Source organism: Desmodus rotundus, chromosome 3, assembly GCF_022682495.2.
Source record: "Desmodus rotundus isolate HL8 chromosome 3, HLdesRot8A.1, whole genome shotgun sequence".
NCBI lineage: Eukaryota > Metazoa > Chordata > Mammalia > Chiroptera > Phyllostomidae > Desmodus > Desmodus rotundus.
In genome coordinates, this window is record NC_071389.1 from 180,699,715 (window position 1) to 180,725,278 (window position 25,564).

The 25,564-nt window shown below is 48.0% G+C and overlaps 4 protein-coding genes across 14 annotated transcripts in view; 2 read left to right on the forward strand and 2 right to left on the reverse strand.

Moving 5' to 3' along the window:
* The first annotated feature begins 40 nt into the window (after positions 1-40).
* On the forward strand, positions 41-1,366 carry MRPL51 (mitochondrial ribosomal protein L51). The gene is made up of 3 exons (XM_024579330.4): positions 41-279; positions 364-474; positions 885-1,366. The coding sequence occupies exons 1-3, from the start codon at positions 201-203 to the stop codon at positions 1,079-1,081; spliced, it is 387 nt and encodes a 128-aa protein (XP_024435098.2). The 5' UTR covers positions 41-200; the 3' UTR covers positions 1,082-1,366.
* Positions 1,367-5,707: 4,341 nt separating this feature from the next.
* The window catches only part of VAMP1 (vesicle associated membrane protein 1), a 48,332-nt gene continuing 28,475 nt past the window's right edge, over positions 5,708-25,564 (forward strand). Inside the window, exons 1-5 of one of the 6 annotated variants that reach the window (XM_045186831.3) lie at positions 5,708-5,857; positions 8,566-8,692; positions 8,894-9,052; positions 9,770-9,821; positions 20,253-20,320. In XM_045186831.3, coding sequence (XP_045042766.1) covers positions 5,856-5,857; positions 8,566-8,692; positions 8,894-9,052; positions 9,770-9,821; positions 20,253-20,296 — 384 coding nt within the window. In that variant the 5' untranslated portion in view covers positions 5,708-5,855 and the 3' untranslated portion in view covers positions 20,297-20,320. Of the gene's footprint in view, positions 5,858-8,565; positions 8,693-8,893; positions 9,053-9,769; positions 9,822-10,229; positions 11,724-11,803; positions 12,397-17,491; positions 17,781-20,252; positions 20,321-25,564 lie in introns of those variants that run through there. The other 5 variants (XM_045186830.3, XM_024579186.3, XM_045186829.2 and 2 more) reach the window with 5 other exon arrangements.
* On the reverse strand, positions 12,463-19,654 carry TAPBPL (TAP binding protein like). 3 transcript variants are annotated; one of them, XR_008426545.2, is made up of 8 exons: positions 19,157-19,450; positions 18,190-18,408; positions 17,783-18,055; positions 15,662-16,000; positions 14,780-15,082; positions 13,598-13,684; positions 13,187-13,405; positions 12,463-12,611 (listed from the first exon to the last, which is right to left on the reverse strand). XR_008426545.2 is itself a non-coding variant. In XM_045186828.3 (7 exons), the coding sequence occupies exons 1-7, from the start codon at positions 19,215-19,217 to the stop codon at positions 13,335-13,337; spliced, it is 1,350 nt and encodes a 449-aa protein (XP_045042763.2). In that variant the 5' UTR covers positions 19,218-19,654; the 3' UTR covers positions 12,665-13,334. The 3 variants fall into 3 exon arrangements, 2 of the variants coding, with proteins under 2 accessions (XP_045042763.2, XP_024434950.2); XM_045186828.3 differs by lacking the exon at positions 12,463-12,611 and having other exon boundaries at positions 12,665-13,405; positions 18,190-18,405; positions 19,157-19,654; XM_024579182.4 differs by lacking the exon at positions 12,463-12,611 and having other exon boundaries at positions 12,667-13,405; positions 19,157-19,643.
* On the reverse strand, positions 19,775-24,762 carry CD27 (CD27 molecule). 4 transcript variants are annotated; one of them, XM_071221081.1, is made up of 6 exons: positions 24,484-24,762; positions 24,167-24,298; positions 21,159-21,338; positions 20,882-20,965; positions 20,502-20,621; positions 19,775-20,246 (listed from the first exon to the last, which is right to left on the reverse strand). In XM_071221081.1, the coding sequence occupies exons 1-6, from the start codon at positions 24,617-24,619 to the stop codon at positions 20,122-20,124; spliced, it is 777 nt and encodes a 258-aa protein (XP_071077182.1). In that variant the 5' UTR covers positions 24,620-24,762; the 3' UTR covers positions 19,775-20,121. The 4 variants fall into 4 exon arrangements, with proteins under 4 accessions (XP_071077182.1, XP_024434955.1, XP_071077184.1 ...); XM_024579187.4 differs by having other exon boundaries at positions 20,882-20,968; XM_071221083.1 differs by lacking the exon at positions 20,502-20,621.

Here is a 25,564-nt window from a genome sequence, read left to right on the forward strand (position 1 = left end):
AAGGCGGAGCTTGTGGCTGGGGGAGGAGGAGCCTAGGAGGTCTCTGAGCGCAAAGCTACCTGGGTAAGGCCGAGAATGGCTTTGACCAACTAGTGCGCCTGTGAGGCCAACGTGAGCGGTTCTTGTCATCTCGTTGAAGGTCACGTCTGGTCAGCACTCCGTGCTAGGGCGGTGTGCTATTGTAAGGGGAGACGAGAACAATGGCAGGGAGCCTCGCTCTGGGTGCGGGAAGGCGCCTGTGGAGCTGGGTGCCCCTGGCCTGCAGAAGCTTCTCTCTGGGTAAGTGGCGAATGTGGAGACACGCTGTGGAAACTGCTTCTCAATAAGCAGCCCCGATTCAGCCTTCTTCTTCCTCATCCCTAGGTGTTCCTGGAATGTATTTTGTAAGGGTCACGGTTCCGCCCCGCAAAGTGGTTGATCGTTGGAACGAGAAGAGGGCCATGTTCGGGGTGTATGATAACATCGGGATCCTGGGTAAGACTCGACTCCATTGTACAACATTTAAGAATGGCAGTTATGCCGCAACAGCTTCTTTTTCTCACCTGTGGAGAATAGTACCCTGCTCAATAGCAGAGCAAACACTTATGTGGCTGTTTACGCTACGTTGGGCACTGTTCTGAGCGCCCCACATGTATTAACTTATGTAACCCGCCTTATAACCTTTTCACTTTACAAGTGAGGAAACTGAGGCACAAAGAGGTTAAGTAATTTTTCCGAAGCTGGTAAATGGCAGTGCCAGAATTTAAGCTCCAGCGTCTGTGCTCTTGATTCGGTAGTCTGACGTGTCTTGTCTGTAGGCGCTGCTCAGGAAGACTGTATGCTGATGGCTTAGCTGGTCAAGACTGTGTTGCCTTGGAACTAACACGTTCTCTCACATTACACAGGAAATTTTGAAACACACCCCAGACAACTAATCAGGGGGCCCAAGTGGCTTCGAGGCTGGAAGGGGAATGAATTGCAGCGTTGTATCCGAAAGAAGAAAATGGTTGGAAATCGGATGTTCTTTGATGACCTGCACAACCTTAACAAACGCATCAGCTATCTCTACAAACACTTTAACCGGCATGGAAAGTTCCGATAGAGGAGAAAGCTGGGGACTGTGGAAGAGGCATATCTCTTAGAGAAGGGAAACAGCACTTTTCATTGTGAGGAAAGAAATTTGTGTGCTCTCCATAATAAAATAGGGCTTCTTTAAAATCTGTTATCCACACACTTTATTTTCCTCTAGATGCTACTTTTACTCATTCCTGTAGACTTATCCCTAAGTCTTATAGTCTTAGATTTGGACTTTACTACTTGCCCTTTGCAGTGTAGCCTTACGTATGCCTTTAAAAAATAAAAATTATTGTTGGCACTTTTTGACATACAGGTTTCATGTATTGAAAGTGGTGATTTTTAATTGCCCCATAATACTAGATGTTAAATGTATTTTTGAAAACCCTTTCACACTGGAATGAAATGTAACAAAAATGGAATTATATTTCTGTACTAGTCTCAACAAAAATATTTATTGGGTAGTTTTTCTGAGCTGAGAATTGTAGAAGAAACAAAAAATTATATCCTTCACCCACTCCCTGCATATGCTTTTCTAGTTAGGATATAAAGTTAATAGTCTCTAATGTACACTTTAATATGAGGCATTAAGTACCATATGAATGCTTTGCCTGACTGATCATCAGAATCATCTCGATAATTTAACAATTTCCAAAGCCTGGTCCCTGTCCCCAAAGATCTGTGATCTGTGGAGCTGAGCTGAGTCTTAGGCATCTGTGTGTGTGTTCAATACACACACACAAAAGTATCCAAACAGTGCAAATTTAAAAATTACAGAAGGGTAATCAGATGAGAAATTTTCTCAACTGATTTTTTGTTCCTTCACAGGGGCAACCACTCTTTACAAGATTCTTATTCTTTCACATATACTGTGCATGTACAAGTTTGTATTAAAAACTGTATATCTCCTTCAAAAAAATTGGATTTCATACACAGTTCTGTGCCTTGATTTCACTTAATATAACTTGGATGTTATTATAAAATAACATTATATACATTCATATACCATATTACATTATATTATATTATTATATTATATCTTAACATTATAATCCACAATGATTTAGTCAGTCCCATTTTGATAAACCTTTACGGTATATTGTTTCTGGGCTTTTGATTTTTCAAAGTATGACTCCTCTAATTTTAGGTAATTATAATCTTAAAAGTCCTTAGGTGATTTTAATTACACATATTTGGAAAACACTGATGTGGATGCTAAGTGACCTAGATAAAAATGTATTAGGTCTAATCAGGAGAGGTTTCGTAGAAGAGGTTGGGTTTTAGTAAGGAGAGAAAAAAGTGGTAGAACATTTCAAAGGGAGAAAGAACAATAAGGTGCACCATGAGAGAACAGTATGTTGAAAGATGGCAAGATAGGTCTAATTATAATGAAGTATAGTATGACACTAGGGAAAGCATTTGCAGTGTTGCTTTTAAAGAAATCTTTTATGTGAGTTAAAAGCACTGTTGTGTTTCCTGGGAGGAGTTTTTGGTTGATTAGCATAAGGTCTCTGGTATAGACTATTGATTAAGGACATAGTGTTTGGAGTCAGACAGGTCTGGATTTAAACTCAAGCTCTACCACTATTCTTGTGGCCCTAGATAAAGTAGTCAACTTCTATTAGGCTAGTTTTGTTTTGTTTTTTTAGCCTGTCAAGTAGGAATAATATAATACTTTCTTGATAGGGTTGTGTGAGGAATGAAAGTATGCATGTAAAATACTTAGTACAGAGTTTGGCAAGTTTAAATGGTAATGACACTCCTCTGAAGTGTGTGTAGTTGTCAAGAATTAGAAAAACTTGAAGAAATGAATGGAAATACGTTTTTAAAATATTACATATCAGAGTTTGTATTTGAAGGTAGAATAATTAAGATATTAGATCTCTTATTTGATCCAAATCATTTCAAGTAAGTACTTGCTTCAATTATCATTAAATAACAATCCACCCCAAAACTTAGTGACTGAAAACAACAGTTTATTAATTCATCTCTCTAGGTTGTTTGGGATTAGAAGTGTGATTCTACTCCCATTTGGTATGGGCTGGGGTCAGTCATGTTGTATTCAGCTGGGAGCTTGGCCAGAGCCAGAATGTCCAAGATGTCTTCACTGATAAGTCTGGTGACTCAGCTGGGGTGGCTGAGATTCTTTTTCCACATGATCTTACTCTGTAGTCTAGCCCAAACTTCTTTACATGGAGGCTTGATCCCAAAGTTAAAGATCAAAACTGCGAGACTTGATAGGCATAGGCCAAGAGGTTTCATGATCACTTGTGTTGTATTCTAACAGTCAAAATAAGCCACAGGCCAGCCCAGATTCAACGCTCTAAGTGAATGCACTCCATGTATAGATTGGGAGCATGCACTTATACAGGGGTGTGAAGAATTGTCAACAGCCATATTTGCAGTCTACCTCAGTAACCTTTCATGCCTTTCTTCGCACTTTTTTTGGTAGGCTCAACAGAAGTGAAACTAGATTAAGTGAAAAGTGGGTTTCAGAGAAATGGATTAATGGGTATGTGTGAACATATATTATGATCCTGGGTCTTACAGAAATATTAAAGAGTGTCCGGCTCATCGTATGGAAGAGTTTTCAAAGGGATGGCTGGAGAGAAGCTAGATATAAGAATGGAGAGGTTGGTGTGAAATATAAGTGGCTCTGGAATACTTTACATGATTTAGTGGGATTAGAGAGGAGAAAATCAAATATTTTATACTGTTAAGGGCAAGGTGCTCTGAAGAATTACATGTACATGTTTTGCTAGAATATGTGATTATTAATGAAGAGAAAATTGATAGTTCAGTTCAATGGGCATTTATAGAATGCTTCCTGCTGTGAAACTACAAAAGGTCTTGTTTTTAAGGACAGAACAGTCTCATTTTAGGTGTGAAACTATGTTCATTGAATGAAACATTTTCATTCAATGAATACTGAACCATTATGTGCAAGGTTATTTAGAGGACATAAATCACTAAATCAGGATTGATTCCCAGCTCTCAGTAGCTTTCATTCTATTTGAGATATGTATGTAAACAATATGAATTTGAATATGGTAATTACATAAGAAAATTAGAGACTTCTATGAGAGTTCTTTCTTGGCTGGGAGTGGGGAGTAGTCAGAAAAGGTATTTGTTGAAAAGATGACATTTGAACTGAGTCTTGGAAAAGTTCAGCTGATGGACATGGGAAATCAACGTTAAGTATGAACAATAAAATCTATGGGTAGGAGATTTGATGGACAAAAATAAGTCATGTGGGTGAGGAAATGGGGGGCAGCATTGTCATGGGAACATAGATGTATGAACAAAGGTGGGAACTACTGACAGATTCATAGAACTAAGTTAATGATCATTAACACATAACTAATCTTTTTCTAATAACAGGAAATAAGTTTGGGTAGAAAAATAGTGCCAAAGTACTAGAAGTCCAGCCAGGATGAAGAACATATATATATATATGAGGGTTTTTTTTTAAACCCTGTAGGCCAGAGCTGTTTGATCCTGGCCACATGTAGAAACTTCTCACAGCCTGTAAACTTTTTTTAAAGAATACTTTATTTATTTATTTTTAGAGAGAGGGGAAGGTAAGGAGAAAGAGAAACATCAATGTGTGGTTACCTCTTGCGCACCACAAACTGGGGACCCAGCTCACAACCCAGGCATGTGCCCTGACTGGGAATGGAACCGGCCACCCCTTGGTTCACACACCAGCCCTCAATACACTGAGCCACACCAGCCAGGGCTCAAAGCCTTAAAAAAAATTAAAAATAAAATAAAGTAAGACTAGGACCCATCCTAGACCCATGAAATCAATCAGAGCTAGGGTCCTAAGCATTCATATTTTTAGAAGCTCCCCAGAGGTTTTATATTGCGGTTGAGTATCACTGCTTTGGAAAATGGAAGGAGGCAAGGGACAGCTTTTTAAGGTCCTTTTACTTTGATTTGGCTAAGTCTCAGAACTCATAATATTTTTACTTTTTGCTTTTGCTTGGTTTAATGTGTATCCGTGTCTGTCTTCCCACTGAGCTAAGCCTCATCCCCACCGAGGGCAGGGCCTGTCTTGCACATATTCAATTACTGCAGTGGTCTAATATCTGGCATATAAGGTATCGTTTTGTATGGGCTGTTCTGCCTTGATGGATTCGGCCTCCTCAGAGGAGGCCAGGCGGGCAGGTCTGGACGACAGGGATGTGCGTAGACTGACCAACCACTACCTTCCCTAGGACTCCAGAGTCCCCGCCACTGTGAGCGGGGACCCACTCACAGCTGTCGGCGGAAGCGACACGATTGCCGGCAGCTGCGGGCGCTGGGGCCTTGGGCAAGCCCGGACTTCAGAAACAGTTAAGCGATTGGCTGGGAGACACCAAAAAAGGCCTAACTCAAACTGTTGGAGTTGCCCTTCCAGAGGGCAGGCGCGTATTTCCACAACGCCAGGTCCTCTGTTAGACAGATAAGCCAGCTATAGTGTTGGTCAGTGAATGAGCCTCCCAACCGCTCCTTTCCGGAGTCGGGGTGAGAGGGAAGCTTTGATTGGCCGGTTTGCTCGAGCGTCGCTTCCCGACTGGCGCTTGTCCCGGGCGTGGATTGGGCTACGGGGTTGTCAACCCTTTCGGGAAGGCGTGGCCGGCACTAATAAAGACAGGACCCGCACGGCAGCTGCAGTAAGTTCCACTGCAGCTAGACCTCCAGGTGGTCATCTGGGTACAGAGCTCTGCAGTTCCGTCCACTTCAGCCTCATCGTTCCCTTCGCTGGGTTTCTTGCCGCATCTTCCGGAGAGGAGACTGACCCTCCCCCTGTCAGAGAAATGTGAGTTGACTGTCGTGTGGGGGGCTCGACATTCCTTGCCAACTCTCACTGCCAGCGCCAGACTCTGCGCGACGGAAAATGGCGCATTGCAGCAGCTGTAGCGACGCGGGGAAACACCACTGCGCGTTACCCCCAGACCTGACCACCCGCAGGGAGGGCGGCAGTACCTCTCTCCTGCACCAGCCACAGCCAGCATCCCACGGGCGGGGCAGGGGCGCGGGGGTCTCACATTCATTGCATCCTCTCTTTTCGCCTGAGGGGCGCCTCATTAAAGTCTCGGTATAGTGGAGCCCGGGAGAGGGCGACGGTGGGGCACGGAGTCAATGGCTAGGGGGCTCAAGGCTCGTCCTCGTCGGATGAATCTGTACGTAGGGCCTCTGAAAAGACAGTCATGGGTGCACCTGCCAGTTAGTAACTTGGGTTGTCCTGAAATCTCTGGATTTGTGTATGTCCCTCACTCCAACTGTGATGCGTTACCCTCTTCCCACCTTGGCAGTGAGAAAAGCTCCAGAAACTTATCTGCCAGTTCTCTGGCGCCAGGTGAGCAGCTCAGAAAAGCTGGAGGGGCAGTGCCATGTGATTCCAAGCATCCATTCATCCCAAGGCCACACTGAAGTGTTTTCCTGTCACTGAGTCTTAGCCAAGTATTTGGAAGAGAAATAGAGCTGAGGACTCCAACACATTACGTTTAGTCTCTAACCATCTTCAACATCACCCCATCCTAAGATCCTGAAGGAGAACCATGGCTAGACGAAGTCCGTCCCTGTCAAGACCACAATATATTTGATAGAGATTTTTTCTTATTGCGTGGAGTCCTGGTCTAGTCCTAGATATATTGGTGTTGCTTCTCCTAGTAACACACACACACACACACGGAAAAGATTTAATTATAATACATAAGGGTTATAACCGTTCTGGGCATTTTACCCAGAAGTCGAGCATTCCCAACTTCTAACAAATAGTAAATGGAATGGTCCCTTCAAATGTTTTATAACCATTTTACTTTTTCTCTATTTGATTTCTGCAGTTTTAACTATGACATTCTATGCATTTTGGTCAAGTCCTAGGATTCCGTTTGTTTTCATTTTGCTAAGGAGAATCCTTCTCAGCTGACTGGTTTCCAGTAGCACCCATGTGGGATGAACGGAAGATGGAGAAAGTGTGGTGACTAGCAGGGCATCACGAGGTCTCTGACCTTAATCTTGTCATTGGTGCCAACATTCTGGACTGTTTCCAAGACCAAACAGTGGCTTCTATGTACTCATTGATTTTTTTTCCCTCTTCTGTCAGAGAACTAGATTGCTTAGTTCAGTAGTAGCACAAGAGTCTTGTGGCTTCCATGGCTTTTTATATTTCCTTTGCTGCCTTTGTGCCTTGGAAATCAGAAAGTGAATCCTTAAATGGGGATAAATTGGGTGTAATCTGATAGTATAGCCTTGCTGAGGCATTTTTCTCTAACCTTTTAGACTGAAAGAAATTCACTTAGGGAGCAAGAACTTACGGGTATTAGTTCTGTTATGAGTAGTCAAGGCATTTCCTTTGTGGTGCCTTTGTGATGGTTTAATTCCTAGATCATTTATTCTTAGACTATCCTATGAGGTGTTTTTGTGAGATTAGGCTTCCGTTTGAGGAGTTCTTATCATAATTTCTATTCTCCATCAAATTTGAGAGATCTCCCTCCTGCAGGTAGATTTTCCCTTGGGAGAGAAAATCTCATGCCTTAGGTTAGACTTCTGGGCATACTTTAGGATGTGAATTTAGCCTGCATATGTTGGGATGTAAAAAGGAGTTTATCTTTAAACCTCATACTAGGTAAATCCCTTCCAAGGCTAAGGGAAAGAGTACAATCGCTGTTTGTAGTAGTATAAGCCAAGATTTCTCTTTGGGACATAAGAAACTATAGTAGGCTCCTGAGACATGTTGCCAAATCTAGAAAAGAAAGGGACAGAATGTCTACAATGCATGTACATTGAGGTCCATCTCCCTTATTTTTGCCTCGTGTCTATGCTCTTGGAACAGTTTGATAATTAACATAATTGCTGTTGGCCTCAATGCTATCTAACCCCCATCTTCTCTGCCAAAGCAAGCAGACTGTCCTGACTCACTCCACCTACAGAGGCCATGCCTCTGGTGATTCTCCAAGTTGTCCTTACAGCAGTCCCGAGGTACTAACTATTGTGTGGAATGTAACCAGTAAGTGGATCCCCTTAAGCAGAATCTGTCAGTTTGCTCTTTCTTTTTAGATTTAGGTTTTGCAAAAAAAGCTGTTCTGTCCATAGCCTTGTCCTGAGGGTTTAGTCTTTTGTACAAACTTATTCTAACCTGGATTAGAGGTTTCCAGTTTGACTTCATGTAAAAGGCTTCTGACAGTCAGGGACATGCCATTTAGGCCAAAGCTGGCACATTAGTCCCTGTAACTATTGTGTCAGAGGATATGCTTGAGATTGAGCAGAGGGTGGCCCAAATAAGATCTTTTGATGCCACCCCGGATGTCCCTGAGCCCCATCTAAATCTTGTTACAGAATCTTTCATCTTTTGCTTCTTGACCCTGTGCTGCATCTCCCTACTTGGTATTGCCAAGGAGCTAGAACCCCTTCTAATTGCAATAGTAACCTGATTGCTATGAATTTGATGGTGTGGGGTGAGAATGCATGTGATTCCTTTCTTGTGTTGGATACTTTGTGCATTCTTTCCACTTCTTTCCATAGGTCTGCTCCAGCTCAGCCGCCTGCTGAAGGGGCAGAAGGGACTACCCCAGGTGGGGGTCCCCCTGGCCCTCCCCCTAATACAACCAGTAACAGACGACTACAGCAAACCCAGGCGCAAGTAGATGAGGTAGGTGGAGAGTTTTTTCTCTGAGAGTTTCTAAATCATAGAAGTTTAGAAACTTTTATTTTTTGCTAGAGAGATAGCTAAAGGCTTTGGGAGGCAAGGCATCCATTAGAGCTTCACAGGGCAAACCTGTGATCCCATTGGTTGTTCATTCCCCTGTTTCTAGTGGGGAGCTTAGCAGTTTTGCTTCTGCGCCCCCCTCAGGTGGTGGACCTCATGCGTGAGAATATGGACAAGGTCCTGAAGAGGGACGAGATACTGTCACAGCTGGATGACCGAGCTGATGCCTTGCAGATGGGAGCATCACAATTTGAGAGCAGTGCTGCCAAGCTAAAGAGGAAGTATTGGTGGAAAAACTGCAAGGTGAATTTTCTTGTCCTTTCCCCTTTGTTTTTCTTGGGCTGCAACTCATAGAAGACAAGAAACCCCTCAGGTTCTACATTCCTTCCCTTTAGTGGTACAGGGTTTTTGTCCTGCAGAACTCTTCTTGGGACAGTCTTCAAACCCTCCTTGAGCTGCATTACCCTGAATTGGCCACCAGGGTAGGCCAGAGTATTCAGACCCTCTATTCCGGAGCCAGTAATACCCTGAGGCCTTTGGAAATGGTTTGTCAGGCTGCTTCCCCCACACAGCTGCTGCCCATAAAGGACCTCTGGAAAAATTCTCACCTGGCCCTTCCTCAGACACTCCCAACATGTACACAGTGACTTGGGTAGATAGATAAATACTTGCAGCTTTTAGGAATGAGCTGAACACTTCACAATGAAAAATGAACCAGCTGACTAAAGATCCAAAGTCTGCACCTCCATTGCAGTTCCTTTCAAAGCAACAGGAACTAAGGAAAAAGGAGCAGGCTGCAAAGGCTCTGCTGGCTCTGAGGAGCTTCAGCTGTGGTACAGGGGTTATTGTCTGAGGGGGAGCATGAATGTTGGGCCCTCCCTGAGAGACCTGCAGATATCCTGGGTGATGTGTAGTTTCTTGCGCTGTCTCAAGGATAGAGGAAGCTTCGTTCCCGTATCTCTAGTCCTACCTCCTTCTTCCCCAAGTCCAAGGACCCATTTTTTGTCAATGTTTCCTCAGATGATGATCATGCTGGGAGCTATCTGTGCCATCATCGTGGTAGTTATTGTAAGTAAGTATCGCTGAGGTTACTGGTGGGGTGAAGAGGTGGGAAGGTCCTGGAGTCTTCTCCCAGCCCTGCCTGCCTGCCTGCCTGCCTGGGGAGTGGGGCTGCTCTGACTGAGGTATGGAGATCACTGCTGTGGGGTCATCACCTGGTTCGGGAGGGAGGGGTGTCAGAGACAAAAGACGTTACTGATGGACAAGGCTTCCCTCTGCAAGATATTGTGGGAAGATGGTCCTTCCTGTTCTGAGGAAGTGGGGCTGTGCTGTTTGTCACTGTCTTGAGTCAGAGGGAGACATGGGGATGGGACACATACAACGGAAAGACCTGGATGTCTAGTAACTTGATGTAACTTGTCCTCTTGTTTTCTCCTGTCTCTCTCTTTTCCATCTGGAACTTCCTGATTCCTGTGTCCAGTCTACTTTTTTACTTGAGAATGTGCCACCCCTTCCCTACTCTTCATTGCCATCCAAACTCATGTTCCTCTCCTTGTTTGCTCTCTCAACAAACTTCCCCCTCTACCTTCCTCCATCCCAGCCCAGGCTTCTCCATCGGCCATTCCTCCTTTTCTGTTGCTTCATTTGCACTCTGTCCCTCAACACTAGAAATGCTGCTCGTGGCGCAGTCTTGAGAGCAACCGCTGGCACCTCCTCCCTATCCGCTTCTTCTATGCTCGCAAATTCCTCCAAAGCCAAAAAGAATTGGAGGCTAAGGGAAGGGGATGGGGCGTAGCTGTAGTAACATGCCCAAGAAAGTGCCAAGATTGGGAGAGGAGAAGGGTATCGGTGCCCATGGTGTCTCCAGGGAAAGCCAGTGCACTGGCAGGAGAAAGCCACAAACACCTGCAGAAATGGTGGCTCACTCAGGCCTGCTCTGGTTTCTTGGAGCTCTTCTGTGCCAGGCCTGAAGAGGATCCTGGGTGGGCCCAAAGTCCAACTTGGTCCTGGTGCAATACCCTCTTAGATAGCAGAACTTGTTTTTTGGAGTTATTTCTAATCTGTTAGTCCAAGATTTTCTACGTCTTCAGGGATCTTAGAGCCTTTCACATGGTTCTCCAGAGACCTGGAGAACACATGTTAATTGTGAAAATACCAGAACTCTCATTGCCATCCTAGAAGCAGTCTCACAAGCTCTTGACTGAAAAGGTCTGTCTCTTGTCCACATTTTCTGCAGCATTCTGTACTGTTCATGAGAGCACCAAATAATTTCATATAGCCCAGGTCTGGGACTCTCAGTTAGTTTTAATTGGTGGCATAGATAAAGAGAAAATGCCTATTAGAGAGAAGCCGTGAGTGGAGGACCTAATTTGAAAACAAGCTCAGAGGAAGCCACTTGCCCTCTCGTTAAGGAGGGTCCTGCTCCTCTCTTCCTGTTGACTAAGGAGTGTGAGGGTCCTTGGACTTTCAGGGACTTCCCTCCTCACACCACATCTATGTACTTGCCAAAGACAGGGATGAGGCAAGACGTCCTGAGGCCTGGCCGATTCTGAGTATTTAGAGAGAGGTCCAGTACACCCACCAACTCAGTCTCGGGGCGGGACATTCTGTAGACAGTCTGTGCTATCATGGGCCCTCTCATCTAGAGCCACCTCTCTGTTCTTCCTGCAGTATACGCCCCTTCTAAAAATCCCATCTGAATTCCACTTTGCCTCCTTTCCTTTTCTCCTCTTTGCATGGTTTGTGGGTACAGAGAGTGGAATCTGAGGATGGGAGCTACTCAGCCTGTCTTGGGCACTACTGCTGGGCTGCAGGATAGTGTACTGAGTGGGATAGACTCAGGTGTGAGGGGAGGCAGGCAGGCTGGGAACAGAAGGGGACACACCTATATGCTCCTGTATTTCTTCTGTCCTCTGGTCCACAAGCAGGGAGAGGCTGAGGCCGGGCTGGGCTGGGTCTGGATGCTCACTTTCCATGCAGCAGCATTTCATTGCGCAAAACCATCTTTCCTCTCCCTTTGCCCCTGTTGCCCATGTTCCCTTCGTCCCACCCCAGGGTGGGACTGAAGAGCTGGAAGAAAGCAGTCATTGTACCCTCCCAACGATTCCCCTGGAAGGTCTCCACTCTCCTCTGGGCTCCTCCTTGCCTAATGCAGGGGGTCACCGCTGGAGAAGAACCACCACTGTCCTCGATGTGTCCCAAGCCTGGAGCAAATTCACCCTCTTAGCCCACTCATCCGTGTCACAGGAATTATTTCCTGGGTTTATTTGAGGCTCACCAGATATAGTTGGCTTTGTCTGTTTGGAGATGTTAGCCCTTCTACTTTCTTTCTCATCCCACCCTGTACACCCTTTTGTGTCTTTGCTGTCCCCCTTCCTTCCTACCACCCATGTGCATGAGCAGTTATGCAACTAAACCCTGGGACTTTGCAGTCAAATGAAGCCAAGCTTCCCACATCCCCTTCAGTTTGCCATGAGATGATGTGGGGTTCCCACTGCGTGTCTGTTGTCACCTCTTTGTCTTTTTTCCTAACCCCAGTCTCATACTTGTATACAATAATAACAGTTGTACTTCACCAAAGGCATGTGGCGTATTTACCAATTTCATGTATTCTGAACAAAGGCAAAAAATACAAATTTCTACCACTACACTGACTTGGTTGTTGTTTGGGTTGGAGGACCTGAGGAGAGAGGGGGAGGAGAGGAGTGCTGTTTATTTCTAGGAGTCTGATGTTGCTTGAGGCTGGAAGGGGGGGCTTATGTGTGTTGGATGGTCTTCTTGAGATTAAAGATCTGTGTGTTGGCAAAGGAAGTGGTCTCCGCTCTCAGCATTCATTTCTGAAGCAGCCCAGTTCTTCCAGGTGCTAGTGAGAGGAAGTGACAACAGGAAATTGAGTGGGGATCTCACACTGACAAACAACTTCAGGTTTCTCAGAGATCTGTCTGCCTCCTGCCTTGTGCTGAGTTCCACTGGGTTGATTAGGTAGAGTTTAGAAATGAATAAAAAGAGAAATCTCTCCCTTGCAGCTGAGGAGTGATGAGTGTGTAGGTATCCTGAAACACCCAGCAACTGTCTAAAGGAGCAGAACCTTAATTACAGGTCCTTAAGAGCAGCTGAGATGGATCCCTAGGGCTGCCTTTGAGGGCCTTTGGTTCATACCTTGAACACCTAGGCTTGGGGACACAGCTCTGTTGGGTCCAGCATGGGTAAAGACAAGAAAGGGGAAAAGCATTGCCTCCAAGGACACAAGGGACTTTTATTTGGACAGAGTTCAATGTCTGTGTGTGGTGGCCCAACCCTGACCCCTTTGCCCCACTGTCCCGCACTTGCTTCTTTCTCAGTGTCTTCCCATTTTCTTTTCTTACCACTGCACCTCAAATCTGGCTCCAGTGTGAACCTCTACCCAGACTTCTCACTGCCCTCCTGCCGCCCTCTCACCTCTTCGAGTTTACTCTGTGTAGCCAAGGGACATGATGAAGGACGGCACAGTCCTGCACATATTCAGAGCCAGTGGCCCCGTGATCTGTGCTTTCTTCATGCTTTCCTTGGGGTCTTTTTGGGCTCTGGGCCTTCTGGGAGAACGCGACTACTCTTTCTTTTTACTCTCACTGGTTACCAAGAGGGCCTCGCAGTCTTGGGTGACTTTGGGTGAGGTAGCTAGGAGAGAACAAGAGGGAGTGAGGTTGGTTTCAGCCGGGGTAACCTCAAAAGCTGGGGGCTATGGTGGGGGGCTGGCTGGAACTTGGATGCTTGGGCTTCATCCCTGGTCTGGGTGGGGAGGTGGTTAGTGGAGGCTGGTCTGTGAGTGAGGTGGGTCAGGGGCAGAGCTGAGGGCAGCTGGGCTCCTACCTTTCCATCTCTGAAGCCCCAGGTACAGCAGTGCAAGAAGGAAGAGGCTGCTGGCAAAAAGGATTCCAAAGGCCATCGTTCTCTGCTCTGTAGGTGAGAAGGGTGTAGGCAGGAATCAGTGCTGAGCCGGCACCCGCAGGTGGGACAAAGGAGTGTGTGTGTGTAAGTTCCTGGTTCCTGGTGAGGAACTCACATCAAGTGTTGCGCTCTCACCCAGAACTGGGCACACAGCAGCATTCTACCTGCTTAAGGTTGTTGGATGCTTGTATGACAAACTAGAATTTTATAAACACCTGGGGAGTGATGTGAGCTGAAAGAAAACCCCAGTTTTGGGGAAGCTTACTGCTTAGTGAGCCACCAAATAATAATACCCAGTGCTCCTGAATGTTTGCATCCTAGATACTGATTCTTTCCTGTTTAAAAACTTTTAATAATACTCTCTGACTTCAGGGTGAAATTCCAGCTTGAATGCCCATTGGTATCGGCCCACTAATAGCAGTGGAGAGTTTGAAGCTCTAGGGTAACCGGGCTGCCTATTTTTCACATTTTACCGTTTCCCATTTATTAGGTAGGTGACTTTGGGCAAATTACTTAACATCTGTCAGTGCCAGTTCACTCATCAATACAATGGGAGTCATGATAATATATGAGACCATACATCTAAGTTCAAATTATAGTGCTCGATTCATGTAAATGCTCAGTAAATGTAGTTACCTCTCAAGCTTTAGGCCACTTCCCCCTTTTCCCATACACCCTTGGCTCTAACTGTGCAGTCCCCCCAAATTCTCTTTAGGCTACTTTCTATTTGGCCTTCACACATCCCATTCTTTCCATCTTGGTGTTTCCTTCTCCCTTGAGCTAGCTAACTTGGTTTGCATCCCCCTCCCCCTGTTCCCAGGTCATCTTGCCTGCCTGACTAATCCGTCCCTCCGACTGGACTGAACTCAAGGGCAAGATCAGGAATTGCTCAGCCTTGATCTCCAGCACATTGCCTGGTGCCCCGGCACCTGGGTGTACTGAAGTTTAGGGTGTGTGGTGGCAGCTGTGGAGGCTGCTACCTTGGGGAAGAAGCTGGGACTGTGAACAAAGCCTGGTGGGAAGCAGCACAAGACCAAAGATGAGCCGGGGGTAGAAGAGCCATGAGCCCAGGATAGAGGTGGGAAGAGAAGGGTACCCCAGTACCTGGCGGGGCAACCCAGGCCCTGGCCTCAATGGGCTTGTCCAGGGAGACGTGGATGACCTGACAGGTATAAGAGGCACCTGCAGAGCCAGGTTCTGCTCTCAGGGAGGAGGAGATGCTGTAGGTGCCCCCTGGGCTTTGCCGGAGGCTGGAGAAGGAGGCATCAGAGACTGGGACTGGGGCTCCTCCCAGCTCCTCTCGGGTCCACATCACAGTCACATCCAGAGGATAATAGCCCACTATGTTGCAGATGAGGGTGGGTGGCAGAGCTTCGTTTGCCAAACGCAGTTGTACTTTGGGGGCAGCTGGAAGAAAGAATGAGTAAGATTCCAGAGGGATCGATGGGACAGCACAGGAGCCTGAAGCCTTCTGTTCCTGCTGAGAGTGAGACAGGTTGTGGAAGCTGAAGTTTCACCAGTGGAGGATCAAGAGATGAGTAAGGGGTCCGTCCTAGATGCAGGCCATAAAGGGGTACATCTTCCACAAGTAATTGAACAACAATGGTAAAACCAACTAAAGGTTGGCTTGCTTTTTATCACTGCGAGCCAGTGATTTCAAAGGGTCTCAGTGAGGGAATCCTCATCTGGATCAGGACCACTCCTGCTGTCCCTCCTTGGTTTGCTGCTTCTTTAGCATGTGTGATTGAGGCAGCCAGCCAGAGCAGGGCCACGGGAGCCTGGGCTGGGGAGGCTCTCGGTGGACTTCTGGAATGTGACAGGAGACAGTCTGATGCTGTCCGCACTTACAGGATGGAGGTGGCATTTAGGTTGTGGGGATGTGGCTGCCTCTCAGGAAATGCCGTTATATTTGGGTTCCACTCTGGACAATATCCCCAGTAAGCATATCCCTTCCCCTTCCCCCAGCTCAGTGTGTTCTGGTCTCACCTTGGATATGGAGATGGATGATTTGTTGAGCTTGGTATAGAGAGGTGGTGACCTGGCAAATGTAGGCCCCCTCGTCCTTCACAGTGAGGCTGGGTAGGTTGAGGGAGGCATCCCCGGCCATGAGGAGCTGCTCAGGCTCCAGGGTAGCGCCCTCTCGCTTGGCCTGCCCCTGCCCTGTGGTCCAGCTGTACACCAGCTGGCCGTTGCCCTTATACTGCAGCCGCCACTCCACTCTGGTGAGGACCAAGCCTGGTGCCATGGAGAAGCTGCAGTGCAGGGAGGCTGAGGACCCCAGCAGGAAATTCAGGGATGGGGTATGACTTGACACTTGCAGTTCCACTGTGGTGAGAGAAAGAGGGATGATGGTGGAGAGCTTCCACTTGAGGCCACCCGGTCTCTGAACGGTGAGCATACATCCACCCCTGCCAACTTTCCTGGACAGGTGAGCTCATTTCCCATCAGACGGAGCCCCAGTGACCTGGGGCTCTAGAAAGGCAGCGTGGCACATGTGGTAACGTTAACTATTTTGGAGTCGCCCCTGGATAATCTGGTGAAAGCTATGGAGCACTCACCAGGAACATACGCATGCAAAATTATGGGTTACTATTGCTGTCGGGTAAGAACCACAGGCGTAGCAGAAAAAATTTTGGACCCCTGGTTCTTTCATGGTACAGCTCTGTGACCTTGTACAAGTCACTTACTGTTGCCAGGCTCACCTGCCAAAGGCAAGGCTGCTGTGAAGACTAAGAAGGAGTAAGAGTGTAAAAAGCACACAGTCTTAGTATTTGTGCCATCCATGCTGAACCTAAATCTAATGAGGAAAACAGTCAGAAAAATCCTAATGGTGGGATTTGCTGTAAGACAGTGGGGCCTGGGCTCTTCAAAAATGTCAGGGCTCTGAAAGACTGCCCTGGGGTAAAGGAGCTAAAGACACAAGCCAACTAAATGTAGTGCATGACCCTTGTTTGAATCCTGGACTTAAAAAAAACAAAAAACAAAAACCAAACAGGTTATAAAGAACATTGTTGGGGCAATTGGAGAAGTTTGAATTTGGACTTTATATTTGACAATATTATTGTATTAATTTGAAAATATTGATACTTGAGTATGATGCCCAGTAGTGTAGCAAGCAGTAGGTCGGGGGAGATGGGAAGAGGCTGCCCTGGCAAATATGTTCTTAAAATCTCCACACACTGCACCCCTTTATTGTCACAGGAAACCACTCCCCACCTTGGTCTTCTGAGGTGATGGTTCTGTGATTATGAAGGAGAATGTGCTTGCCTTTAGTTGTAAACCAAATGCTATAAACCACATGCTGTACATGACAGTGTTTTGGGGTGCAGTGTTGGTATTTTTGCAACTTTCAATGAGTTCAGGGGATATCTGTCTACAGAAAATGTGGCAGAATGTTAACAATTGGTGGACATGGGTGAATGCTCCATGGGGGTTAATTTTATTACTCTTTCACCTTTTGTAGGTTTAACATATCCAAAATAAAAAGTGAATATTGGGCTATACCAGGACTCCGGCTTACACTGGACAGACATGAGGCCCTCTCTTCTTTGATGTAGCAGGGTAAATTTAGGTTGGACCACAGAAAGGTCAAGTGTTCTGGGGCTTTCTGATGATAGGTGGGTAGCTCCCTAATCTTTGGACTTGGTTGTCTCTTTTTGGAGGTAAAACACTGGATTCAGTGAACCCTGGAGAAACCTGTCACCATGTTCTCAATTTCCTGTTCCCTCTGGGATGTACTATGTTGAAGAGGGCGAGAATGGGGTTTTACTGGTAATGGGTTATGAACAAATTCTGTATCCCTGTGCTTTGCTCTAGTCAAACACCAGCCCAGGCTGCCACTGCACTGGAGGAGACCTGGTGTCTGGCCCACTAAGACTGCTGTGAACGGCGCGCACGAGTAGAGCACCACAGGTCTCATTCCTCAGGCAGCGCAGTGAGGAGGAAATTATCCCCATTTTGGGTCTTTCAGAAGAAAGGACCAAGGCCAAGGGGACACCCTGAGAGGACTGATTGGGATGGAAGTGGGCTTGTTCCCTTCCTCCTTCTATCCTTTCATCTCCAAATACTCAACAAAACAAAACTTTCTGCTACTTTTCATTTTCTCACCTGCAGTCAGCACAGTCCCCTGGGGGCTCTGGGGTAGGTGCACTGTGGGGTGCAAGACAGCCGCATTCTCAGCATCCCCGAGAGTCCTCATCACTATGGAGACACTGGGTCCCCCTCCGGACACCTGCATGTTGGTGATGAACCAAGCTGCTGTCTCCACAGCAGCCTCTTGTCTGGCCTGGAGAAAATAGCGGGAGATCTCACAGGTCACCTCTGTCTCGCTGCAGTCAGCGTGGAGCAAGGCCTCTGCATGGGGGATCTGTACCAGGTTCACTGGGCGAGAAGGGTGGCACAGAGGTTGGATTCGATTGAGCCCCTGGGAAGCAGATGTAGGTGGCTGTGCTGAGAACTGGGCTGTTCTAATGGAGGGAGCCCAGAGGACTAGGACACAGGGTGGAAGCTCTTACCTGAGGCCTCAAAGGTAACAGGTGGGTTGTCTTTGGCCAGTGTGCTCAGTTGGAAATTGGTGAAGCCTTCCAGGGAGCCATCATCCAGCACTGGCACCTGTCTCAGCACGAGCAAGGCCCTCACCATGTCCTTTCTGCTGGGAAACCCTCCATGGTGCTTGCCCTCCTCCACCAAGAAACAGTCCAAGACCACATCCACGGCCCGCCATTGCTTTTCTGCTGCAGGGCAAAGACTGGGCTGAAGCCACACCTTCCTGCTCAGAAAGTTGTTTTCTGTGCTCACTCCCTGCCCTCACCTATGGAGCCATCAAGGGTAAAAACTGTCCTCCAGGGTCCCAGTTGTCTGTTCTCTTGGCATCCCCCAAACCAGCTTTCTGGGAAGCACCTGCCATTCCAGGTACACGCTTCCCGGTGTGAATTATTTAAAGTCCTGGATTTGCCTTGCTCAGACAAGTTTATGTTTTTACTTTTATCTTTAATCATCGAGTGAGAAACTATCTTTAAGCAAAAGAATTCTCAGCAAAAGCATATAAGTGATCAAAATTGCCACTGGGAGAGAAGACAGGACATTTGTGCCGTCCAGGGGTGCTGACAGCCATCTTCTCAATTTCCAAGCAGGCCCACAGATACTCTGCTTTCTGCTATAACACGTGGCCTTCCCCTCTCCAACCTCCGGGTCACCTTCCTAGTGATTTCCTAGCTGGAGAACCCCTTCTTCTTCTGAAGCTATCCCCTCTCCTGAAGCTATCCCCTCTCCTGGTCAGCGGCCCCCACCACATTTGCTCTGTAGGCCCCTCTTTTCTTCATTTGGCCTTGTCCCCACGGTTCTCAGTCTCTCTCCCCAACACAAGTGGTTCCTTTGTCAGCCACAGAGCCTTTCTCCTCTTGGGCTGGGAAGCCATTGGCACCTTTCCCCTTCTGGTGCTTCCCCAGCCTACCACTTCGCTCCTGCTTGCTCCCCACTCACCAGTGTCTGCCGCTTGGAACAGAGCCACGCAGAGCAGCAGACACCACCCCTCGGTGCCCATGGGGGCTGGTCTCAGGCCCCTCCTGCTGCTCTTCTCCACAGCCGCTCCCCGCTGGAGAAGAGGGGTCTTTCCAAACACCCCTTGGTGGCCGACAGCCTGTGGGTTTCTCTTCTGTCCTCTGCCGACTTTCACTTTCTCTTTGAGGAAGCGGCACTGCTGCCGCCCTTGCCTCTGGGTGAAGCCATTTCTTGCTGGTGCCAGAATCCTGTTCACTGTTCTCCTTTCCACCCCATCCCCCACCCCCAGAAATCCCCGGGTGATTTCAAGACCTGACTTCACTGCATACACCCTTTTGCTTCCCACCAGCCCCTGGAAAGTGGAGATGCAGGGAACAGGAGGTGGGGAGAGGAAGGGAGAGACTGAAGCTAGAAGCAGGAACCCCCATAGTCTGGAAACCTTTTTTGATAATCTGTTAGGACCACACCTCCTCTCCCTCCGCCCCTGGTGAGCACGCCCCAGCACAAGTCTGAAGGGGAGAAAGCTCCTCCCTCAGATCCCTGGTCCAGCGGGAGGCTGGAAGTGGCCCATGTAGTGAGCTTGGAATTTCAGAGGCAGTGTGTGTGCATCAGGCTGTCACTTTATTTTGCAGAGGTTCTAAATACAGCACGTGGGGCTTTCGTAGGCTTAAGTGTGTTTTACAGCTGGAACCCCAAGCCCCCTTCAGCACCGAGGTAAAGCTGGCTAGGCCAGGACATATCCTGCTTCCCATCCTGGTCCTCCCATGGGTCCTCGTCACTGCCAGTCTCAAAGGTGCTTTCTCAAGTCTGCACACAGGAAAGGGTCCCAGTGAGAGCATGCTACTGAAATCTGGAGTGCCAGGTCTCACTGCTTCTGGATGGTCAGTGGGCTGTGCTGGAAGCTAGGCCTTTATTGCAGTGCTGACCCCTCTCTGGGGACTGCTGGCTCAGAGGTAGGAAGCAGGCTCGGGTTTTCGGTAATCCTCCTGGATGGGGATGGCTTCACCTTCCTCCTCCCTGGGACAGCTGTAAGGACAGGGCTCAGCAGGCGCCACCGGATTTTCTCCTTTGTCTGCAGAAACGGAAGCAGATGAATCTTGGCCAATGATCAGGACGGGGTGAAGGGACAAGAGACAAGCAAAGGAGGTAAGCTTGGGGGAGGGCTGTGAGGAGGGCCTCAGCCAAGAGGAAGACTAGGCAGGAAGGAACCAGGGTTGGTAAAGATGGAGCTAGGGAGGCTTCCATGAGGTCCCAGGCATGAGTGGCAGGGCTGAGAAGGTGGGGTGGGGTCAGGGACAGGACTGGAGACCTGTATTTTGTCTCTTACTTAGTCCATATTTTCTTTGTTGATGGAAGAACAGGGCTCCGACCATGGTGAAAACAAGAAACATTCCAGACAGGATCACAAAGACGCGGATGCATTCTGAGCTGCACTGGGACCTCTGGGCTATGATTGGCAGGGGCCACACAAGAGTTTTTGGGGAGGACCTGCCCCTTGACTCCCCTCGGCCCAGCCCTCCCATCATCCCTGCCTCTCCTTCCCCCCTTTTTCTCTCCTCTCCCCCACCATGGCACCAAGTCCTTTCCTCATCCCTAGACTCTGCTCTTCCTCTTATCTGCACTCTTAAGTTACTTTCTGGCTGGCTTCTCTCTTGGACTCTCCTGTATGCATTCTCTCCTGGGGTGGGGAATGTGGAGAAAACTCACATGGCCAATGAGTGGAGAGAGCTGGGGCAGGTGGGCTGAAGTCAGCCAGAGTCTGCGCATGCCTGGCTGTCCTGGCCTCCAGCACTTCTGGGAAAAGAGAGACTGGGTGAGGCAGGAAAAGACTGGGCTGAAGGCCGAAGAGGCCTGAGAAGCGCTGGGTGTGATGTAAAGGCAGAGATAGGCCTACCAGGCAACTCTGGGTGAGCACAGAAATGGGGCTGCTGCTCGAGGGTGACCCTTACCCCAAGTGACTGGACTTACTTTTCCTGGAACTTACTTTTGGCGTAAGGTAGGTGGGTGGGTTGTGGGTGTGGGTCTGGGGCCTGCGATACATGAGGGGTCAGCAAGGGGCCCGGAGCGGGGTCACAGTTGGTGCACTCATTGTCCCTGCACTCCTGGCCCTTGGGGCAGGCACACACGGTGTTGGCGGTGAGGGTGCAGTTTCGAATGACATGACCTGGGGACAGAGGAGGCCAGAGGAACACAAGACACTCAGGCCTCAGATACCTACAGGGTCCACCTGCTTAATCCTCTCTCCCAGCCTCCACCCAGGCCCACCCCACCCCTGTAAAGGCAGGTCCTCCCTCACCATCACCTAGCACCTTTGCCATTAGTATTATTGTTATTGAGGAAAAAACTTGCACCTTTTAGAAAATTCATGGTTCAGAAATAGACACTATGAAAAGTAGAAACAACTTACATGATTTTTCTTTTACTTGCTGAGACTTTTACAGTTGAAAATAGTATAGAAATGTAGACACATCACAAGTGTAAAGTTTGAGAAATCAGTACCAATTGGACTCAGGTGTAACCAGTGCCAGGTCAAACGGAAGGTAACCAGTAGTGGTATCCCTTTCCAAGAATAGCCACTAGCCTGATTTCCTAGCACCGAAAGTTTGCTTTGCCCGTTTGGTTTTGTTTTTGTAATAGATACGTGGAATCATGCACGTGTACCCCTCTACGTCTGGCTGCTTTCACTCACCTCTTCTGAGACTAACCCATTTTAGTGAGTGCAATTGCAGATCACTCATTCTCAGGACTGTGTAGTGTGAATATTCCACATTTATTCCTATGTTCTACTGTTTTTTTTTTTAAATATTTATTTTAAAGAGAGGGGAAGGGAGGGAGAAAGAGAGGGAGAGAAACATCAGTGTGATAGAGAAATGTTGATTGGTTGCCTGTCCTCCACGCCTCAACTGGGGACTTAACCCACAACCCAGGCATGTGTCCTGACTGGGAACTGAACTGTTGACATTTTCTTTACAGGATGACACCCAACCAACTGAGTCACAGCGGTCAGGGCTCTCCTGTTTTACTGTTATGTGTATTTGGGTAGTTTCCAGTTCTTAGCAATTAGAAATAGTGTTTCTATGGTCCCTGATAGGTTTTTTCAACTTTACTAGAGAGTAACTTGATTACTGACATCCATTGCCTTTAAATATACATTTTATTCAAGTGTAGAGGTCAGGTGCTGGGGAGCTGCCGATCAGTTATACCGAGGGTGGGGGGTATTGGGGTGCTGGACTGGGTTGGGTTCACAGATGGTCGGGGTTGAGAAGAGGAGGGCGATTCCAGGGGAGACAATGACACTTGGATGTGGGCCAGGCTTGAGCGGGAGGGAGCCTGGTGGGGCCTTAGAGCAGCGCACTCATGGGGACCCAGGGAAAGGAGCCCTGACGGGTAGAAGAGGGGTGCCGAAAGGGAGGTTGGAGGATGCCAGAGACTTCTACCAACTCTAACAATCCACCTTAGCATTTGCCTTTTTTTAGGAAAGAGAGAGGGACACAAATTCCTTCTCGTCATCCTTATGCCCCCCTGGCCTCTTCTTTCTGAATTCTGACTGATCACTACTAGAATTTGGTTTCCTGTGGCTTGCCAGGTGTGGTGAGCCCACCTGGACAAGGATCTTCAAGGGAAGAACAGGGACAGGGCAGGGGGGTTGTGGAGGAGAGGGGAAGAGGCAGGCAAAAGAGTAGAGGACTGAGGAGGGGGTGATCACAAGGGTGTCTGCCAAAGGGAGAGGAAGGGCTAAAGAAGGGGCAGGGATTGGGTAAAGATGGGTAAAGTGCCATTGTTTTCAGTGATGAGTATCCAGAGACCTGAGAGTTCTTTTCACCATGTATAACCTGTGCACAAAATTCCAGGCTGCTATCTGGTACGTCTCCATCTTACAGATGGGAATCCGGAGGTGGAAGAGGATCAGACTCATTCAGCCTCCTCCCAGTCCACCCCCTGAGCCCTCAGTCCTCAGTCCTGCAGCCAGGTGCTGCCTGACTGCTCTGGGGAACCTATGGGCTGTGTCTCTCAGAGAAGGGTCATGGATCTGGCTGCCTGGAACATACTGAAGGGAGTGTAGACTGGCTCAGTACTGGGAAAAGTCTTTCTGGTGGAGCCTGCAGAGTGAGTGGGGCAGGCTTCAAAAAGAAATTTTTTTCCAACCCTGCTGGGGTTGCTGTCAAGAAGAGAAAAACATCCGTTAACAATCATTTTTAAGTTAAGTGGACTGAAAACTACTTCTTGTATATTTAAGATGTTGTGGTTTGATCTGCAATGGCAAAACCTCTTTTGCTTAGTTAGTTTTTTAAAGCATACAGTATTAAAAGCCTAGTGAGACCAAACATTTTACAGACAAGTTGTGAAGTAGTTCAGTTGAACAGTCCTTATACGCGTCCTGCTGCAGGGCGTTTGTTCAGAGGGTGCACTTTAAAATCTATTCTGTACACTGGCACACCGTTTCCGAAAGTCTAGCTAGAATGGGGAAATAATAAAAGGATTCGTGACACAGCCCAGATTTTACACTTCTATAAAAAAATGAAATTACAAAATAAGAAAAATGCAAGCCACATGCACATACATTTTCCTCAACTGACTTTTGTGCAAGTAAAGGCTGTTACCCACTGGCTAGTATATCCCTAGAAAGATGTATTCCCAGTTCCAAACAAATGCCCACTGCAAACCCAGCCAGTTCCAATGTGTGTGTGTGTGGGGGGGGGGGATGGGTTGTTGCTTGGCTGAAATCTGGGGTCCTAAAGCTGCTCCCCCCTTTTTATGGCCTTCATGCCAGCCCTGGACTCATTCTCAGCAGTCCTTCAAATTTTGCTCACCCCTTCCATAAACACTAGAGTTCTCCCCATCTCGTCAACATACCCACTCCCAGGGTATCCCATTTCCCAGCATTGGCTCCACCTGTAGCCCTGAAGCAACTGATGCTCTGACTCTTCCCCCCTTTTTGCTCCTCTGCACCCAGCTCTGCCACCCTGCTCCCCAAATGCCCTCCCATCTCACCAGAGTTACAGTGCCGGCAGTTTTCACAGTGGGGCCGGGAGTTGTGGTCTGGTGAGTAGGAGATCCCTGGCACACACGGATGACACTGAGCAGCCTTTCTCTCCCCGTCACAGTGCTTCTTGAGGAACGTCCCTGTGAGCAGAGGTCCAAGGTCAAGGCCCAAGGGAGGCTGCTGCTTGTCCTCTGCAAAAGTGGTGCCTCTGGCGCTGCAGGATTCCTCTCCTTGCTGGAACTAAGACTTACTTTCTGCTCCCCTTTCCCCCAAACCCAGTCCTCTCCCACACTCAGCTGGCCCCTGGCAAGGCCTCCTCTCTTACCTGGCTCACACATCTGACAGCACCATTTTCCCTGAGCCCAGTAGTGCTCCTTCGGGCAGCCCTTCAAGGCTAGGGTAGCAGGGAGCCCCGCCAGAGTCACCAGAATCCACAGCCAGCAGGAAGGCAGCCAGGCCATGGCTCCTGCCTAGGGAGCTCTTTCCGTTGCTAACTGCTGGCCTCAGTGCTGGGAGCTGTTTCCTCCTCTTACACCTCCTGGGCAGCAGCTACAGGTCGTTGCCGTTGCTGTTCCTGTTGCTGTTGCTGTGCTTTAGGTGGCAAGCTAACCTTTGATGGCAGTCAAAGCTCTACTGTGGCTCTTTTTTTTTTTTTTTTTTTTTTTTTTTTTTAATAGCAGCAACCTCTTATTCCTTCACCCTTTCTGCATGCTGGGTGCTGGGTGCTGGGGAGAGTTGTTAGAGGCCAACTCTGTCAGAAGACCTGCTGCTCTTTGAAGTCCGCCCCTCCAACACGCAGCTTCTCTGTCTGTCTCTGGTGCTCATGAAGAATTTAACTCTGTAAGCCTGCCTCTTTTATAAAGTGTTGAGTGTGCAGTCACCTACCTCTCCTGTTCATGCACTTGTACGCAAGATGCCCACACTACCATCCTGTTCACAGCGTCCAAGCCCATTGGCGTGTCCCCTCTTTCAGTCACCTCAGAGGGTAAGCTGCTTATTTCACAGGGACAAGCAGCTTAGAAAAGGAAGGGAAACCAGAACTGAGTACCTGAAACAGGGGCAGATTTTATTCTTTTTTTTCATCCTCACCAGAGAACTTTTTTTTTTCATTGCTTTTAGAGAGAGAGGAAGGGAGAGAGAAACATTGATGCAAGAGAGAAGCATCAATTGGTTGCCTCCTGTGCTCACCCAGACCAGGGATCATAGGCGCCCAGTCCTGGCATCATATGTGCCCAAACCAGGGATTGAACCCGTAACCTAGGTATGTGCTCTGACTGGGAATTGAGCCCACAACCCTTTGGTTATGGGACAATGCTCCCACCAACTGAATCATACCAGCCAGGGCCAGGGTCAGGTTTTAGAATTTTTCAGATTTTGGGAAGAAACTAGCACCACAAGACACCTTC

Bases quoted from the DNA above. Each gene is read 5' to 3' on its own strand.
- MRPL51 (XM_024579330.4), top strand. From the start codon at position 201: ATGGCAGGGAGCCTCGCTCTGGGTGCGGGAAGGCGCCTGTGGAGCTGG. The intron at 280-363 runs GTAAGTGGCGAA...CCTCATCCCTAG, and splicing joins CTGCAGAAGCTTCTCTCTGG to GTGTTCCTGGAATGTATTTT. The intron at 475-884 runs GTAAGACTCGAC...CACATTACACAG, and splicing joins TGATAACATCGGGATCCTGG to GAAATTTTGAAACACACCCC.
- TAPBPL (XM_024579182.4), bottom strand. From the start codon at position 19,217: ATGGGCACCGAGGGGTGGTGTCTGCTGCTCTGCGTGGCTCTGTTCCAA. The intron at 18,056-18,189 runs GTAAGAGCTTCC...CTTCTCGCCCAG, and splicing joins TGTTACCTTTGAGGCCTCAG to TGAACCTGGTACAGATCCCC. The intron at 13,406-13,597 runs GTAGGAGCCCAG...GTTCTCTCCTAG, and splicing joins GGGGCTTCAGAGATGGAAAG to CTACCTCACCCAAAGTCACC.
- CD27 (XM_024579187.4), bottom strand. From the start codon at position 24,619: ATGGCCTGGCTGCCTTCCTGCTGGCTGTGGATTCTGGTGACTCTGGCG. The intron at 24,299-24,483 runs GTAAGAGAGGAG...CTCTGCTCACAG, and splicing joins CTGTCAGATGTGTGAGCCAG to GGACGTTCCTCAAGAAGCAC. The intron at 20,969-21,158 runs GTAAGTTCCAGG...CTCTTTTCCCAG, and splicing joins CCACCTACCTTACGCCAAAA to AAGTGCTGGAGGCCAGGACA.